Genomic DNA, 19,303 nt, shown 5'->3' with positions numbered 1-19,303 from the left:
CAGACAGGGACACCTGAATTGATGCAGGAAGCTCACATAGACAAATATATGTAATCACATGGTTGTAGCGGGGGTAAAGTTCACCTTTGTTTTCAACTAGTAGAGTGAAAATTACATGTTTATTTGACAATTTGTAACAGTTGAACATCCATATTTCTGCTGTTATAAGACATGCTGTGATGCAGATAATTACATATGCATATCTATGCACACTGCTCATTATTTTCTTTGCAAAATACCAACAGGTGTATTACTAGGTTAAAATATATGATCACTAAAATATTATTTTAACTTTCAAAAACATTTTTCAAATAGATATTTTAAAAGCTCTTGATATATGTAGCAAAATTGATTCCCAGGAATGTTGTGCCAAATTATATTCCCACCTGTAGTGGATGAGAATATTTACTTTCAACTTTAATTAGTGGCAGGCCCAGATGGCTCCTAAATTCGATGGATTTTTTTTTTAATGTCTAATATATAACTTAAGAAAAGAAAGTATATTCTCCACAGGAAGATTCCTGCTCCCTGCTTCCTTTGCTCAGGCATCATTTGGGTCCTCGTGGGTGTAGAAACCTTGGCTCCAGCTGCTCATCTCAATCCCGTGAATCTCTGAAGCTTAAGAGCTCACTTATCATTACAATTTTACCCTCTGTTCTTCTTGGTGCAGAGAGACATGCATTCCTTGGTTTTCATTTTTTAAATACACAAACATAATTTTAAATGTCATTTCTAAGTGTAGGAGCAGAATGGGGAGGGTTTGGCATGAGATCACTCTGCCATCTTGGTAGATGGTAGTTTATTCTGAATCTTGACAGCTCTATTTTCTTGCTTTAGTACTGTAGACGTTTTCATGATCATATACTGGTATGCTTATATATATATATATTTATTTAAAAGACGTTGAATGAAATAATATATATATATTTGTTTAAAAGACGTTGAATGAAATATGTGTTTGGGTAAATATATATACACATACATATATATAATATATACATGTGTTATGTATTTCTCTTTATAAAAAAGAGAACTTTCCGAATTTTTAAAAGATTTTATTAAACTTTTTTTTTTAAAGATTTTATTTACTTATTAATGAGACACACACACACACACACACACACACACACACACACACACACACACAGAGGCAGAGACACAGGCAGAGGGAGAAGCAGGCTCCATGCAGGGAGACTGACATGGGATGCGATCCTGGGTCTCCAGGATCATGCCCTGGGCTGAAGGTGGCCCTAAACTGCTGAGCCCCCTGGGCTGCCCAAGATTTGATTTATTTATTCATGAAAGACACAGAGAAAGACAGAGAGAGAGAGAGAGAGGCAGAGACACAGGCAGAGGGAGAAGCAGGCTCCCCACGGGGAGCCCGATTCAGGACTTGATCCCAGGACCCCGGGATCATGACCTGAGCCAAAGGCAGATGCTCAACCACTGAGCCACCCAAGAATTCCTCTGAATTGGCTTTTGACCTTTGAAAGATGTGTAAATCCCCCGGTTGCACTGATATTCAACCAAGTTGTTGTTAGTATTACCCTCTCAAAGCTCTGGCTGCAAGCTGGCCAGTGTGCACTTGTGTTATAAGGTTGATGTAACAGTCTGAGGGGAGTAAGAAAGGAGCCAGGACCAGAGGTGGTTGTAAATAGCACATGGCATTTGGGGCAGAAGCCACTAACGTGGGTGAAGTGCTCCAGTCCATGTCAGATGTAAAGTATTTCTATGCTGTCTAAAGGACCAAGCCCTAGTTGGCTTTCTGCTTGACACAGAATCTGTGAATCCTGAGGATTTCAAAAATGCCATTGACTCACCAAGATAAAAGAAGAAAAAAAGTCCATTTACCTCCTAATTCATTGGCTTAATTCATTGCCCCTTCAAATTAGAATGCATTAAGAGCTACTGTCCTGCCATAGTGACTTCCAATTATTCCCATAATCTCCACTATTGTTCAGCAGGAGTAACAGGTTGGCTGTTCTTGCTCTCACTGTATTTGGATCCTACCTTCCCTATTGAAAACTTTTTGGGATTTGCCTGTAACTGCCAGTGCTCTTGAAGATTTTTACTCCATTTTTATATTCCATTTATCATTTTCATGGGAATTTTGAAGGAGGGTAGATGCCTGTGTTTGTGCTGCCAATCTACCAGGAAATCAGGAAATCAGTAAGTTCTTACTAAAGACCTCCTATGGAATATCTGCCCAGATATTATTTTATTATGCATTTAACAAACTGCTTCTTACTGCTTTTGTTACAGAACTATTTTTTTTCGTCAATCTAGGTGTCAATCAAGACTGCAGTTCAAACTAAGTAGTTATTTCAAATAAAGAGCATACTAAAACATTATGGTATTGACCATGTAAATATTGATGGAGATTGATACAAGCACCTTTAAGGGTTCTAAAACTAATCGAAAATGCCTATTTGTCTATGTAACATTTCAGTGGAGGCAGTATAATGGAACATACCAAAGTTTTGTTATAGTTAGCAATAAACAACTGAAAGATAAGATGCTGATTCAGACATTTAACCACAGTTTCCTGTGATGATTACACTCTAACTCAAAATCGAAAATAACATTATTATATACTAAGAAAAGCTCTCATCTACCATATTTTCAAATGGATCTAAATTCAAAGAAGATTTAGACAATAATTACTTAATACTTAGTACAGAGAAAACGTATATTTAAATTAGCTGCTTTAAAATAGTAATAATGTAGTACCAGCATTATTAGCACAAGCAGTAGTAATCCATTTATGGAACATCTTATACTACCAGGTGCTTGGTTAGCTACTCTCCATGTATTTCACTTGATCCTCCAATCCTGCTACTTCAGATATTAAGAACTCCACCTTTTATATGGCAAAAGAAAACCAGAGATTAAGTATCATGCCCAGCGAAGTTGGATGGCTAATTGGGGTGCTCCCTGGGGCACCTCTAGGGATCATCAGAGGTTCTGCAGAGCACTGTTTACACGGGTTCAAACTACTCCTCCAGGCTGCCTCTAAGATTCATGTACTTCTCCATTGCTAGAGGCATCCTGATGAGAGCTGGCTGGCCAGGTAGAAAGCATTCATGTTCTCTGTGATCCTATGTCTAGGTTCTTAAGTTGGGGTTTATGAACACACTGAAAATGGATGCAAATGTGTATAACTGCACATATCTGGTATAGGGCTTTTACCAGACTTCAGTGGAGGCCACCATCCAAAAAAGGTTCAGAATTATCTTCTAGATATTCCCCAGAGACTGATTTTAAGTGATAACATCCAAGAAATCTGATTCTCATTTCTGAGGAAATCCCCTGGTATAACATCCCAGAGTGTACTTTTGTTAAGAAGAAAGTTGAGGCAATTACCCAAGAGACAATTCAAAATTGTTACTTGAAATATGCAGAGTCACACCAAAGGAAATGAGGTTAGAGACTGCAGCTGAATTATCTACCTCATGGTTGTGATTTTCTGTGTTTCATTACATATAGAAAAAAGCTACTGCATAAAGAGAAAAAAAATGAGCTGAGTTCATCTGAATTATCAAACATAAAAAGACAAGTCAGAAAAATTACAAAATTATTGGGAATATAGCCAATATTAGCAATTATATTTCTAAGTAAAAAGACAACATAGAAACTATTTGCTAGTTTAAATAGCAGGCTAGGTACAATCTTATGACAGATAAAAAGTGCAGATGGAATTTTTCACTTTTCTTCCAAAGAAGTTCTGCTGAATTTCAAATATTTTCTTTGAATAATCATGTTTGACAAATGTAAAGGTTAATGTTAGCAAGGTAATTAAAATTAATGATGGCAATGTCCGCTGGGTTATGCATGTGTGTTGCAGGTGTTTCCCTCTACTGTTCCCACCCTAACTTAAAAATGTCTAATATAGAAAATTCTGAGTATACACATAATACATTAGGAGTGATTATTTTCATCTACCCTGAAATCTATATAATTTCTTTACATAAAGAGCTCTTAAGGGGTTTTTGAAATATAATTTGATTTTTTTTTATGTAATAGGTTATACAAAATTAAGAAAAAAGAAAACCTCACTGCAGAAATTGAGCATATACTGTTAGAGGCATGGTTTCCAATCTTCTTTCTATAATATAGTTTGGAAGTTAAAAGTTACCCCAAAGAGTCTTTGAATATTATCCTCTACAAAGCCAAACCATTTACTACCCAGGACTTTACTCAAAACTTACTTGGATACTTTTTTAACAAGAATTGTATCGTATTCCTACATTTCTAGTTATACATATTTGATATCTGGTCCTCAGCAGAGGGGAGATTGAGAATGGCAAACAGGGATAGTAGAATGGTAGAGGTCAGCACCAAGACAACCCACAGACAGACTGACATCAAGGGAAGAGACAAAAGAACAAACAGGTAAAAAGGGAGTCCAAATCTGTGAAGAAGCACAAGTGCTGGGAGACAGGAGGGGAGGATGGAAATGTCCAATGGTTTAAGCTCTCCCCAAGGACTGCCCGTCTGCTGGGACATTGCAAGTTACTCAGCCAGTTGCCTTGCTTCTCTTTCTTGCTCAGTGCTGACTCTGGGGGCATCCATTGACAGATCATGCAGTTCTTTTAAGAGAGGTATTCTGTTGGCCCTGGCTTAGGAGTAAATGCTTGAGCTAGCAGCTCTGATGAGCAGGGAACTGGTTCAGCTATTCCATAGCTCTTTAATTAATTATCCTGCCGGATGCCCAAGGGTCTGTTCCTAGTTTTCCCTGCCTGCGATCCTGGAAGTTTTCTCATGGTTCTACTTAACTCACTGTTTCAGCAGTTTTGTCTTTCATCTTTATTGTATTTGGGGGTCTTTTGCTCAGCTGGGCTGTACCTTCAGTTTTATTCCATCTGTTGTATATTATTCAAAAATTCCTCAATGTTGGTTCTAATCTTTCAGGTTTCCAGCACTGCTGTGGATTTATTTTTGTATTTATTCTTCCATTTCAAAGAGACTTTGGATGGAAGTAGAGGTAAAAACATGTCTTAATCAGCTATCTTCTCTTGGAAGCCATTTCAGGCACTTTAAATAAAGTAAATATTCCCCTCCTACAATAGGTGTTTTAAGATTTTAACGATTAGCTATTAATTTTACTGTAGGCAAGCCAACACATTTAACAAAATTAAACTGTCAAGCTTGAAATTTCCTTTTGGTTTTGTTAAATGAATCACTAAAAAAAATACAAAAGTGAAAAAAGTGCAGAAAACTTACAATCCATATCAAGTATGGCCCGAACAGATTTAACAAGTTCCTTGGATTCAAGTGCCAGTGTTGCTGGGATATTACGTCCATTCCTTCTTAGTGGTGTGAGGGAAGTCTGAGAAGCTAGCATAGGTCTTCTTTCACTGTGAAGGGCAACAATATAAAGTTGAACTTATTGTACAAATAATAAAATCTTCTTGGTTAAATAATCTGAATTCTTATGTACAAAAATATTTGTATTTCTGGGAATATTGTATTCTTATAACCATAAAATGAAATAATCACAAAACGTTTGTTTTCAGTTCTTTATTATGTAACAAAGACATGTATAAGAACTAGGTTGACCTCATAATAGGAGGAATAAATCATTTGTTGGACTTATCTTGTGCTTATGTCATGCTAACACAATGTAGCCCTTTAGTTTGTAAAAATTCAAATGAAGCACTTAAACATAAATTTATTAAATGGACATTTACTATCACTTCCTATAATATTAAATATAAATTCTATGTTTATTTGCTCCTGAACGTATCTTTTTCTTTGAAATTTTTTGAACTGAAATTATATAAAATCTAAAACATCACAGAACATTTATATCACTTTTTGAAGATGTAAATGTCACCTGAAATGAATATGCTCTGGTGTAATTTAAAATGCAAGGTTTTACTGCAAAAAACCATTATGTTGAAACTTTTACTTGAAAAGAGATCATTTTAAACTGGTAATGAAACCATTATTATTTATTCATTATTACTATTTATGATCCATCTTCAATAAGCATGATGGATTAATTCACAAGAAGCAATTAAAGCATCAATTCTCAAATTCAAATACATAGCCTTTATTCTGTGTTGAAAGACAAAGGCCAAAATTTATTACAGAAGTTATAGTATATTAAAAAGCTTGAATCATATTTTCGTAGCGTTTAAATTTCCAAGATGTGGTGAAAAGTTGCTTAATATTTTTTAAGGTTACCATGAACCAGTTTAAGGCAAGGGCAGGCTCTGGCTTTTAAATGATCATTCTTAACACCAAAACTTTTGAATTATTATTCAAGAATCTCACAAGGAGATTCTGAGGGTGGTGATGGGGGACACATCTATCCACACAGGGGAATCTGATTGAGTATTTTAACATTCTTATTGAAAATAATTAACATGAAATTCACATAATTATCTTACATTATAAGCAGCACAGATAGCAATAAAATGTCAGATCTTTCATTAGAATAAAGCATTACAATAAAATGAGCTTAAAAGTGTACTGATAGCACATAACATTTAGAATAATCCAATTACAATGTTGTACACCTGAAACTAACATAACATTGTGTGTCAACTACATTTCAATAATAAAAATTTTTTTAGAGCATACTACTGTAGACATTTTTCTAAAGTAAAAAAAATGCTATGTGGAATGTTAAAATATAATAAGAATATGATGAATCATCTTTATTTATTAAACTGTTGTTTTCATAGTAAAGGGCATAGTTTTCCTGTTTCTTCAAGCATGCATTGCTAGAAGTAGAAGTACATTGCTGGTGGCAGCTATTATAAGATGAGGAGAAAAAAACTGCTTTGAAAATATATGTAAACAGGAAACTTCCTTTTGTTTATCTTTCATTATGTATCAAAATGACCATAAACTTGCAGTCTGAAATACATGAATCTTATTAGTATGTTTGTAGCTCTTAGTAGGAAACTTTAAATTAGAAACAAACTGTGAGTAACAAAATCAAGGTGTATTCTCCAAATATATTTCTTTTATTTGTGTCTACTAAATGTTGAAAATGAAAGAACTGATTGCATGAACCTGTTTAGGGTGATCCCATCTTTATAGAATTCCTAACAAAAACAAGATAGGTGATTCCTACCTCAATTTTAGAGTACTTGGTTACAGTGACTGGCTAAATACCTCCAGGAATTTCTCTTACAGAGATGGAGTCAAAAACAACATATCCTTGTATCTATTTCCACAAGACATTAAAAAACAGCAGCCAATAGGAGTTATGTAGCATCTTAAGACTATTTAAAAGATTTTAGTATTTTAGTCACAATTACAAAATGAAAAATGTAATCATACTCTACAGGAAACAATGAAATATTCTTACCTTAAACTTGATAAAGGAGAAGAATTATCAGAAAATAATTCTTGAATAGTCTAGAGAAAACATGACAGTAAAGGAGATATGTAAGTTTTATATCTGTAAGATGTCTTAACTAAAATTTATAACCTCCCCCCATCTCCCACTCCCAGTTGATTAAAAGGTACTTCTGTTACATGGAGGGAAAAATCAATTACACTGACATGGAACTCTACTCAGACATGTAACAGTTATGAAAATATTTCTTTATAGAACAAATATTTATCAAATAATGTTTAAACAATAGTATTAAGAGTTTTGAGAAAGTGTTCATTAAAACATAGCATATATTTAGGATCATTTAACCCTATCTCAATTATTTCTCTTAACAATTTATTGGTGCTGGTCTTTCCATTATCTACGCCATTTTAAACCTGATTATAGGTTAGCATTGCTGTTTTGAGCCAGAGAATGTTTCACTAGTCACCAAACACCAGAACATTTAAATATATGTCAGTCATTTACAGATTTTTAAAAATGGACATAAAGTAATATAATGGGAAAATTTACCTCTACAAAATGAAGAAGCTTTTCAGTGGATGCCTCAAAAGTTTTTCGAGCCATTTCTGATTTTCGCAATTGGCAATCGAGCACTGTGATTCTCTTTCTTAACTCCTGAACACTTTCCTGGACAGAAGTATCAAAAGGAAGGTCTTACACATTTCTTTGATTTTTATATCAGTGGCTCCTATTTTCAGTTTATATTAACCAATATCCAACATTATCATATTATTTATTTTCTCTTACTGTACATATCTTCTGGCTTGGAGAGGGCATTTTACTAATTGCATATTTAAAGGTTAAACTACACAGGGATGCTGCAAATTTTGAGATAAACTATATATGAGTTTGTTGATTCTTATAGTAAAATACATTTAAATATACATTTAAATCCAGTTTATCATGGCTTTTCTCTCTCTCTCTCTCTCTCTTTTTTTTTTTTTTTTGGACAATACAGCTTGCCAGCTGTTGGCATAAACTGTTGCCAATGTGGCACAACAAAAATTGCTGAAGATATGCATATATATTTAATGTAATCTGATCCAATGTACAGCTCAGCTGGCAGGGAAGTAAAGGAATCTCATGGACAGTAAAGGAATTCCATGAAGACAAGCAACAATAATGCTGGGTAAACCCTTTCATAAGAATATGCATGCACTGCAGCATAATTTGCTCTGATAATACATTTTTGGGCACAGTTGGCAAATGAGAGAACTTTAATAGGTGAATTAGAAAGAAAAAAACCTTATAGAAATAAATACATGATTTTGATTTTGGTTCTGGCAAGTGGGTTAAAAAAAGTCTATAGTTTCTAATCACAAACCCCTACTCATGAAAGTTGGAGGTCATAATTTGTATTACCCATGTGTCCTATAAATTTATAAGCTGAAATTTTAGTTTAAAACAGTTCCAAACTGGTAGACGCAAACACAAAACTTCTGTGGAGGGATATTTTCTAAATCCAGATCTCAAAGAATTCCTACATATTATGTGCCAAAAGAACATGACCTCAGGAAATAAGCTACCATGAATAAAATCAGCTGAAGGAAACAAATTATAGGATCAGACCTATAAAGACAGCAGATATTGGAGTGATCAGATACAAACTATAAAGTAATGTTTAATAGGTTTCCAAAATTAGGAATTTAAAGCATAACAAAGGGAAAATAAATTATAAAAATAGATCCATATAACATAAAATAATAAATCTTAAAAATAAAAATATAATAAAAATTAAATTAGAAGCTCATTTATGGGTTTAATATCCATTAGATACAGTTGAAAAGAGAATGGATAAACTGGAAGGCAGAGGTAAAGAAGGCTTTCATAATGCAGCAGAAAAATAAAAATGGAAAATATAACAGAAGGAGAAAAGGTAAGGAGAATATAACTAGATGAAGATCTAGCATACACCCAATCTGAATTACACATGAGGGTTCAGAAAGAATGGAAGAGAAATTGCTCAGGATAACAATTTGGGGTTTTTCAGAAATAACAACAGACATTATTCCTTAGATCAGGAAGCTCAGTGAATCTCAAGCAATGTAAATAAAAATAAGTCAACACATGACTCATCACAGTCAAACTGCTGAACACTGAAGATAAAAAGATCTTGAAATCATCTAGAAAAAAACAACAGATTGCAAACAAATACCAGATTGAGTACTGATATCACAACCATGGAATAAAAACACTGAAAGAAATTGAATGCCAACTTACTTTAAATATAGCAAAAATGTATTTCAAGAGCAAAAGTTCAATAAAGATGTTTTCAGACAAACACAACTGAAGAGAATTTGTTACCAACATATCCTCATTAAATACATTTCTAAAACATGTACTTCATGAGGGAAATAATTTTAGCAAGGTCTGAGATGCAAAAAGAATGCTGAACACAGAAAATGGTAAACATGAGGATCTATTTAAACAAAGGTTGACAGCACAAAATGAACTGTATAGTGTCTAATTTATGGTGTTAAAAGTCAAGAAGGAACTAAAATACTGACAAAAATAGAAATTGAGTAGGAAGGGAGGATAGGATTTATGTTCTAAATCCTTTTATATTCTAAAGTGCTTATAATATTTAGAAGAAGGGGAAAGCTAGTGATTTGTGTTATAATTTAAGTTAAAATAAAATGTTAAAATTTCTAAGATAATCATTAAAAAATAGAAATGGAGTACATACTTTCTAAACTAGCAGAAGGAAATAAATGGAATGAGAGCTGGGGAACACAGGAAAAATCTAAACCAATTAAAAAAAAAAAAACAGGCAAGAAATAACTAAAAAAACAGCCAAAAAACACAGTACACATAAAATGCATAAATTAAAAGAGGGTGAAAACGAAGCCAAGTACATTAGCAAATAAGAGTAAATGGAAAGATCTTTCTAATTAAAGGTCAAAAATCAGTAAGATGAAGAAAAAATTCAGTTATATGTTATTTACCACATATACAATTAAAACACTGCATATAAACTAAGGACACTGCATATAAAACAATCCATCAAAAAACTGCAGAATTCTTTTCAAGCTCACTCTGCACATGTGTGAACACTGACCATATAGTAAGCCACAAAGCAACCATCAAAAATTTTGGAGTTGTTATGCTATAGACTAGATTCTCTGGACACAATGCAGTTAAACTTTTTGTGCCTCACTGGTAAGTTTATTAATAAAGATTCAATCATAAATATGTAAATTCTTCCCTAAGTAATCTATATATTTAATACATTTCCAGTAAAAGTTCCAACAGCTTTTTTTTCCCCTTTTGCTTGAATTTATAAGCCAAGTCTAAAATTCATATAAAAGATCAAAGGGTCATGTAGTTAATATGTAGTTATATACTTTTTAAAAATATGTAGTTAATATACTTTTAAAGAAAAAGTACTAGGCAGGGTGATCAGATATCAAGACTTACTGTAAAAGATACAGTAACAAACAGTGTGTAATTGGCATAAGAATATACAAATAGACCAGTGAAAGAGAATAGAGAGGCTTCAGGAAGATAGGCACACATGAAATCTTGATATATGACAGAACTGTATAGATCAATTAGGAAAGAAGAGACTTTTGAATAAATGGTGCTGGGATAGTTGGTCATTCATTCAGAATAAAGAAAGAATAAAATGGATCCTCACCTCCATATAATGCCACAAAACCAATTATAGAGGATCAAAATTTTAAATCTTGAAAATTTAAAAAAATATTTTATTTATTTGAGAGAAAGAGAGTGCACACAAGCAGGGGGAAGAGCAGAGGGAGAAGGAGTGAGAGAAGCAGATTCCATGCTGAGCAGGAAGCCAGGTGTGGGACTCAATCCCAGGACCCTGAGATCATGATCTGAGCCCAAGGCAGGCACTTAACTGACTGAGCCACCCAGGTGCCCCCAAAACTTTAAAATTTTTAGAGGCAAATATCAAAGAATACTTTTGGGAATGGAATAAATTCTAAAAAGACATGAGGTAAAGGACTGATAAGTTTGACTACATGAAAATCAATGTTTATTTTACCATTGGGTGAAAGGCGAACCATAAATTGAAGACTTTAATAACATATAACTTAATACAGGAATAGCAACTGAATATATGAACAATCACTACATATCAATATGAAAAGAAGAACCCAATGGAAAATGTAATGAAGAGGCATTTCACAGAGAAACACAAATGCCTAACAAGTACATAAATATATACTCAACTGGGTATCTGGGCCAGGGGTTAAAGCCCTGGTTTATAGCAGAGGGGAGTATAAATAACTTTACTATGGCTGATTTTAAGCTACCAACCTGATGTCACTGAATATGCAGTTAAGAAGAGATGCACACAATCATCTATTGTGAGCCAGTGCCAGCTGGTCCCAGCATACCAGTGGCTCAAAGTCGTTAGTAACCAGGGAAATCCAAATTAAACCACAATGAGATTTACTTATCACACCTACCAGATTGATATAAATTAAAAGTAAGTGAAAACAAAGTGTCAGCAAAGGTGTGGGGTAAACAATATCTCTCATTCACTACTGATGGGAGTAAAAATTGGTTCAAGAGTTTTTAAATGCAATTAGGCATTTCCTAGTAAAGTTGATGGATCATCATTCAACCTAGCAGTTCCATTCCAAGATATGAACTCAAGAAAAACTGTTATGTATGTGGAGCAGGATATATGCACAAAATTTTTTTTTTTAGCAACGTTGTTCATAATAAAGACAATTTGTTCATCAAATACAGAATGGACAAATATACTGTAGTATATCCATTTAAAGGAATACAGAAAAGCCATGACAATACATGAACTGGCTATAAATTTCAAATAGATGAATTGCAAAAATAAAAGGTTGAGTGAAAAAAGCAAGTAAGAATAATACATGTAGGATATTTCTATTAATGTAAAGTTGATAAACAGGCAAGACTCAACAACATTTATTGTTAAGAGGTATATAAACATATGTGGTAAAATTATCAAGAAAATGGTTAATACTAAATCTAAGAGAGTGGTTACTTCTGAGGGCAGGGGAGGGAAATGCAACTAGGGACAGACACTGGATCTTCAAAGGTGCTGGCAATGTTTTTTTCCTAAGCTGGGGTAAACAAAAGAAACAAAAATAAAAAAGGTGAGTATAGAGATAACATAAGGGAAAGCTTACAGTGAAAAATAAAAACACTGTTACAAAAAGAATCTGTGTCTTAAAAATGAATGTTTGAATCTGAGTCCTGTTAATATCTTGGTCAATGTCTCTTGAAGCAATCTCAAATAATTAAAAAGAAGTTTCCTTCTCTTTCTCCACTGGCATTGAGTTTGGGAAATGTTGAGATGCTTGTGTCTAGTATTCTTTCTTTGAAAAGGAAACAAAAGATCATTTTTTCAGAGACAGGTTAAGGGCTAAGCTTAGAACCTTGTTATGAGGAATGGCATGAGACCCCATTATGCTAAAAAAGAGAAAAACTGAATAATTTTATTGCTAGACGACTTAGGACAAAAATGTGTATCAGCTAGGAGCTAGGACAGAGAATTACAAATAACTTATGCTTAAAAAAAAAGAATAATTCCATAAGAACTCTGAATATTACTGAGAAAGTATTTTTAAAGACTGTTGATTATCCCTCTAAAAGTACACAGTTTTATAAAACAGTACTTTTGATATTTTGATAATTCCCAATATTTTCATAATCATACTACACTTACATGACATTAAGCATGTATTTCAGAATATAAACACCGGGCCAAAAATAATAAATGTATGTAATATTTCTAAGTCTTGCTGCCTTTTCAAGTAATATGATTTTCCCTTGGCCTTGTATATTATCAAGGGGTGACAAGAATATCAGCTTTCTTTTAGAATTGGTTTAAATGGGCAGATGTGAGAAAAGTAAAAGAGCTGACCAAAGAAAATTTCAGATTTTCTTATGTATTTTGCTTTTCTAAAACTGGTTTCATTTCCACTTGGTATAATTAAGGAATTTAACTATTTTATATATATATAAAGAAACAAACTATTCAAATTTGCCTTATGTTTTCTTAAAAAGTTGAGTGCATTAGAGATATAAGTACCTATTCTAAGTGAACTCATTAAAAGTTATAAAATATGTATTTCAATTTACTTAATTTTCTACCTTGGTGAAATAAAAATGTGTATGTCTATTATAGCTTTTGAAGGCCTTTCAATGAATATAGTATGTAGTATGTTAAAAACAATCACAAAGTGAAAAAAAAAAAAAAACCACATAGGAAAAAGCCACATTGATTTCTGAGTAGTATTTGGTATTTTGCTATTGAAATTAAAGCCTATTAAATTCAAACTCAGTTTCTTTTTATTAATTACCTTAGGCCCTGGGCAAAAATTATTTAACATTCATACTTCCTTGAGTGCTCTAATCAAAGAGCAAAACCCATCCCTAGACTCTCCTCCTTTCATCCCCACCAGGCAAATTAGCAAGTTTAGGAACAAAAGGAGAAAACCAATGTAATCAATTATATGCTGAATAGTTCCAGGTCTTAATGCCTGAGCTGTACAATGCTGACCAATGACCCAAATAAATCTGGGGCACATGCTTTTCCACCCCAAAGCTATGTGGATAAAGGGAGGCACAACCTTCACATGACCCCCCCCCCCATCCCATTGTGACACATCATCCTATCATTGAATAACAGAAGACAAACACTGACCTAGTTTAGAAGTACAGATGAAAAGGAAATGAAAACAGGATACATGACAACAGCAAGGAAACCATGGTAACTAAAAGAGAGGATGGTTTTGCTTACTTTATTTTGGTCTGAACAATCAGCAAGCTGAGCCTTTAGATCTGTGATCTCGGTCTCTAACAGATGGATCACCTCTTCGTAGTCCATTTCCATCCCATGTGCCTGGCGCTGCGCGGCTTCAGCAAGGTGGATCCGACTTCGCAGGGCTCTGGTTTCTTCCACCACGGCTTTGGCTTCCTGAGGATTTCAAAATTCATGCCGTTGGAAAAAAAAGCTATGTTAAAAAACAGTTTGGTGGTTGAAACAAAACATTTTCCTTCCTCTGGAAGTTATGATTCCCAAACTGAATAGAAGACATGTGCTCCTCACATGTCAATTTAAAACTTATGATTCATGTTATTTTATTATGTAGAACAAATGCTTGATCTTACTTTTCCTCTGTTGATTTCTTGGATAATTTTCAGTATGGAATCCCCAACTTCACACATCTCGCATAACATTTTGGAAATAAGGGAAGTAGAAGGGGGTTGAAAATTGAAGAATAGAATTAAAGAACTGGTTCAAAAGATAGAAAGAGTAGGCTTCTGCAGAACTCAGGTAGGTGGTAGGACTCATGTTCTAGGATGAGAGATTTGCAGGGTTGTGGAATTCCCTGTGGTCCAAGCCCAGGACCCAAAGCTTATTTTTAGACATCATTCTAACTGCTGATTTAAGTCAAAGGTGAAGTTCAGTAGCAAAACATATAGCTATTTCTCTAGGGTGCAATGTTCACAAATACATAACATGTATTTATTAAACATGCTATGTCTTAGACGATTCACATGCCTCCTCTCACTTAACCTCCAGAACAACATCAAGAGAAAGGTATTATTAAAAACCATTTTATAAATGATTAAACAGAGGCTCAGAAATTTCCATATCCTGTCCAAGGACACATAGTAGTGCCAGAGTTTAAATCCAGGTCTGCCAAACTCCAACATTAATGCTCTTTTCACCATTTTACTCTGCTACTAAATGACAAAACAAACCCAACAAAACAAAACTATGTACTAGCTACACTCTCCACTTTAGGAGGAGGATAGGGTAACCAAAACCATTTGCTCTTTCAAAATGTGCTTTGGTGCTAGGTCAACGACAGTCTTCTAAGGACACCAATATAATTTAATATGGCAGTTATACTGTAAACAATTATTTTTCTTTACTTGATACAGAAATCTCTTTTCTCTGCAATGGAACTTTCTGCTCCAATTGCCATGGCTAATATTCAACTACGGCTATTTTAATTTTCTCAGAGCTATTATAGGATGCTTGCTTTTGTTTGAGTCTAAATGCATTTGAAATGAAGGGAGAGTTAGGAATATGGACATATTATTAAAGATCAACTTTTCATTCATACATTCAATAAATGTTTATGTCAGATTCTGTTTCAGGTACTGAGGACAGAGCACCTAACAAAACAGACAAAAAGTCCTCCCTCAAACCCTTCCCCATCCCAAATTTACACAATAGCTGGGGGAGATAGACAGTAAATAAGGGATTATCAGTGAAGATCTCACTGAGAAGACATTTAATCAGAGAACTGCAGGAAGCATGGAGCCATAAAGATTTCCCAAGGAGTTTTTGGGGCAAAGGGAATAGTTTATGCAAAGGTCCGGAGATGGAATTGTTCCTTGCATCTTTAGAGAACAGCAAGGAAGCCAGTGTGGCCTAAATGGAGAGTGGTAAGGGACAGGAAAAGGGAGTAGAAAGACACAAGGAGTGAGGGCAGGGATGGGGCTGGAGTGGAGTGGCAGATCTTAAAAGGCTTTGTAGGCCATCATAAAACTTTGGTTTTACTCAGGGTGAGATGGGAAGTTATTGGAAGGTCTGGAGAAGAGAAATGATTGTGATCTGACTTAAATTATAAGTGGATTATTTTTGCTCTTGGGTTGAGAGTAAACTGCAGGGGGTGGGCAAGGGTGGAGCAGGGAGGACAGGCATAAAGTAACTGTAGCATGAACAAGACTGACAGTGTTGGAGATGGTATAAAGTGTAAAACTGTAAAATTTAGATTCTAAATGTAGTTTGAAAGGACAGCTAATGGAAGACTTCATTATTGTTAACAACATTTACTTAGCAGCTAGTGCATCTAGATCATCATATTATTCGCTAAAAAATACAAAGGGGATAAAAGATGCCTTTCCTTTCCTGGCTCAGTTCAGGGCATGAAGTATGTCTTAGATAAGTGGAAGAACAGAGTAGGGCATGATAGACAAAAAGGACAATGTGAACAAAGGAAGAGAGACAAGGAATGTGGTACGTTTGAGAAATGGCACTAGATCAATTTTTGACTGGAGTAGATGCTTCCTGGGAGAACAATGGATAAAAAATGGTTGAAGAGAGACAGGAAAAGAGCCAGGGATTGGCAGAAATGGCATGACAGGCAAAAGGGCTTATAGCAGGTAAATCATCAGGCCTTTTGAGCAGAAATTGATTTGAGAACAGAGTGCTTTAGAAAGCTAAATCTGGCAGCAGGGTTCAGGATGGAGATGTGGCCAATCAGCTGCCTAATATACCTCTGGTTCAAAGAACTTGATTTCAGTCACAGGAACAAAAGGTATAGCATGGGGAATAGAGTCAATGGTATCACAACAGTGTTGCGTGTGACAGACGGAAATGACACAACAGTTGTTGAATCAGTATGTTGCACACCTGAAACTAAGGTAACATTGCACATCAACTATACACAAATAAAAACAACAAGAAACCCAAAGAACTTGATTTCCTTATTTTTAAAACTAGTGGTCTTATCATTAAAGGGTACTGTGAGAAAGAAAGGTCTGGGGAAATAAAAGAATATTTATTAAGCCACATTGATTGGTTCAGGCCAGGTGACCATGTCATCAGTGTCACTGCTTGATCAACTTCACCTCAGACTGCTACTGTGCATACAGGATGTAAATGCTGGCACTACTTTAAATGTTTAACACGGACCAGCTCAGTTACTCCACACTCTGTGAGGTCTATTATACTCAGTTAATAGGTAGAAAACTGAAGCAAAGAAAGGTCAAGTAACTTGCTCAGAATCACAGACCCAAAAAGTGGCTGGGCTAGGATTTGAACCCAGGCAGTATAGTCACAAAGTCCATGCTCTTAGCTACAATACCATACTGTCTCTCCAACTACATAAAATGATTAAAAAAAAAATCACTCATGGATGGTAATATCATCAGTGTCCAAACCCCCATGAGCTTAGGATGTGGCCATTATAATATACTAAAATATCTTTGAGGCTGATACACCGTTCCTCATTTTCCATTCACTCAAGCTAGAAGAAAAATACATTGCTGCTGAAGAGAAAGAGGAGGGCAGAGAATTCACGATAGCTGCAATGAATAATAACTAATTTGATGATTTGTCTCCTTCACTCTCACTTCATGCAGCTTTTATTCCTCTATAAAAACAGCACTTTTATTTTTGTTCAAAGAATGCTGGTTAATTAAATGAAGAATCTGGATGGAATTTATATAGCTATGATAGTTCACTGACGGTAATACGGTGTGAAATGCGGCTGGGTGGTAAAAGATGCTGAGGTTTTGATGCTGAATAAATTCAAGCTATTTCTTTTGTCAATATATAGCTGTCAGGTTGGTAAATGTGACCCCTTAGCAAAGTTCTAGCCCAATTCCCACTGAATGGCTGTTTAAAAGATTAGTGCATTGAAATGATGACTTTTAGAGGAAGCAGTAAAAAAAGAGACAGCAGCAGTGTGCTGTATTTAGCAATGCAGGATCACATAAATCCATTTTTTTTCCTTTTCCTCCCGGGTTGTCTTCTGATAAATAACTGTAAAGCCTCCCATGTCAGTAACAATTGACCCAGAATTTTCTGAGTACCTCACCATGAGCCCGAAATCCCGTTGGGGGTAAATGCTGCAGCCAGTTCACTGAATTACTTTGTATTCAGTAGAGATGAATTCAGTTTAGAAAGTTAGAAAAGAGAAACCAAGATGTAATAGCAATCAGAAAAAAATCAACAGAAGAATTCTGCTTTTTAATACCGAGCAGTATGAGCACAGAGCCTGGAAAGGAATCTTGAAATCTCTGAATTGGCCTTTTTTTTTTTTTTGATGACACTGAGGAAATACCTGTGACTTGTACTGCCCCATTGTAAAATGAGGATTTTTTTTCACCTTACAATTTCACAATGAATTTTGGGAAAGATGAGACCAAATTCTCCTTTGACAAAGGAGACAGAGGGTGTCATAAACTCATACAAAGGGCAGTACAAGCTCAGACAAAAGACAATGTGCTATGTGTTTTTCCCCACCCAGCACTTCTTTCCCACAAGGAACATGATATAGAAGAAAAGACATGAATGTTAGAATGAGCTACAGCTAGGTCAGATTCTTTAATATGTGACTTTTTTTTCCTGGCTGTGTAATTCTCTAATTCTCTACCAAACTCAGTGTGTTCAGTTGTATAATGGGAAAAAACAATGCCTACTTTATAACATCAAAACAACTCTCACAGGAAGGTTAAAGAAATAATTACAGTTCTTGGAACAGTTCCCTCTTTATTGCTTCTGAAAGATATACATAATCACCCATGCAATTAGAGAGCTAGACTAGACAATTTATTAAGGGCTTTCCTGAGGCAATCAATTAGTAATATCAGTTACTGAACTTTAGAGAAGTTGTTTGGGAACATAATAATATAATGTGCACAGGTCTTTTTAATGTTAGTGACAATTATGTAAAACCTTTCCTTCACTAGTTACAAGTTGTAAGGGCTCCCTAAAGTAGAAGGAAAAAACATTAACAGCAGTTGCACATTTTAATTAGGCTAGCACATTCATATCAGTAAACTTTGAAATTCTGTAATTTTAAGCTAATCAGTAAATCTTCCAAAATGTCAATGGCCGACAGGAGAAAAAAAGAGACTGCAAAGAGATATATGCCGTGGTGTAATATAACTTTTGCTACCAAACCCGAAAGAATACTTCTCTTATCAGCTTCCAACATTCACTCATTGGAGAATGCTTGTTGGTCTCAGTCCCACTACAGCTTGTGAGAAAGATTAAGGGTTATTGCAGGAAGAAGGCTGTTGAAGGAAAAGTGTTTAAAAAAGCAAGTTATATATAGGTTCCTTAACTTGTATATCAGATTTATTAAAACATGTAAACTATTTCTCTCAAAGCGGGATCTCAAAGTAATTTGCAGGTATTTACAAATGAATCTACAACTTGTTCTGTAAGCATGGATGCACTTAGGG

General features: G+C 34.7%; 1 protein-coding gene across 5 annotated transcripts in view; it reads right to left on the bottom strand.

Moving 5' to 3' along the window:
- The window catches only part of STXBP4 (syntaxin binding protein 4), a 159,838-nt gene that overhangs the window by 59,895 nt on the left and 80,640 nt on the right, over window positions 1–19,303 (bottom strand). For all 5 annotated transcript variants that reach the window (XM_025995962.2, XM_025995966.2, XM_025995964.2 and 2 more), the window contains 4 exons: window positions 14,112–14,288; window positions 7,868–7,984; window positions 7,325–7,374; window positions 5,224–5,357 (listed from right to left, as the gene is read on the bottom strand). In XM_025995962.2, the coding sequence (XP_025851747.1) occupies window positions 5,224–5,357; window positions 7,325–7,374; window positions 7,868–7,984; window positions 14,112–14,288 (478 nt within the window). The remainder of the gene's footprint in view (window positions 1–5,223; window positions 5,358–7,324; window positions 7,375–7,867; window positions 7,985–14,111; window positions 14,289–19,303) is intronic.

The sequence above is a fragment of the Vulpes vulpes genome, chromosome 2 (genome assembly GCF_048418805.1).
Source record: "Vulpes vulpes isolate BD-2025 chromosome 2, VulVul3, whole genome shotgun sequence".
NCBI classification, from domain to species: Eukaryota; Metazoa; Chordata; class Mammalia; order Carnivora; family Canidae; genus Vulpes; species Vulpes vulpes.
Note: the sequence above shows the minus strand (reverse complement) of the source record. Positions and strands in the feature narration are given on the sequence as shown.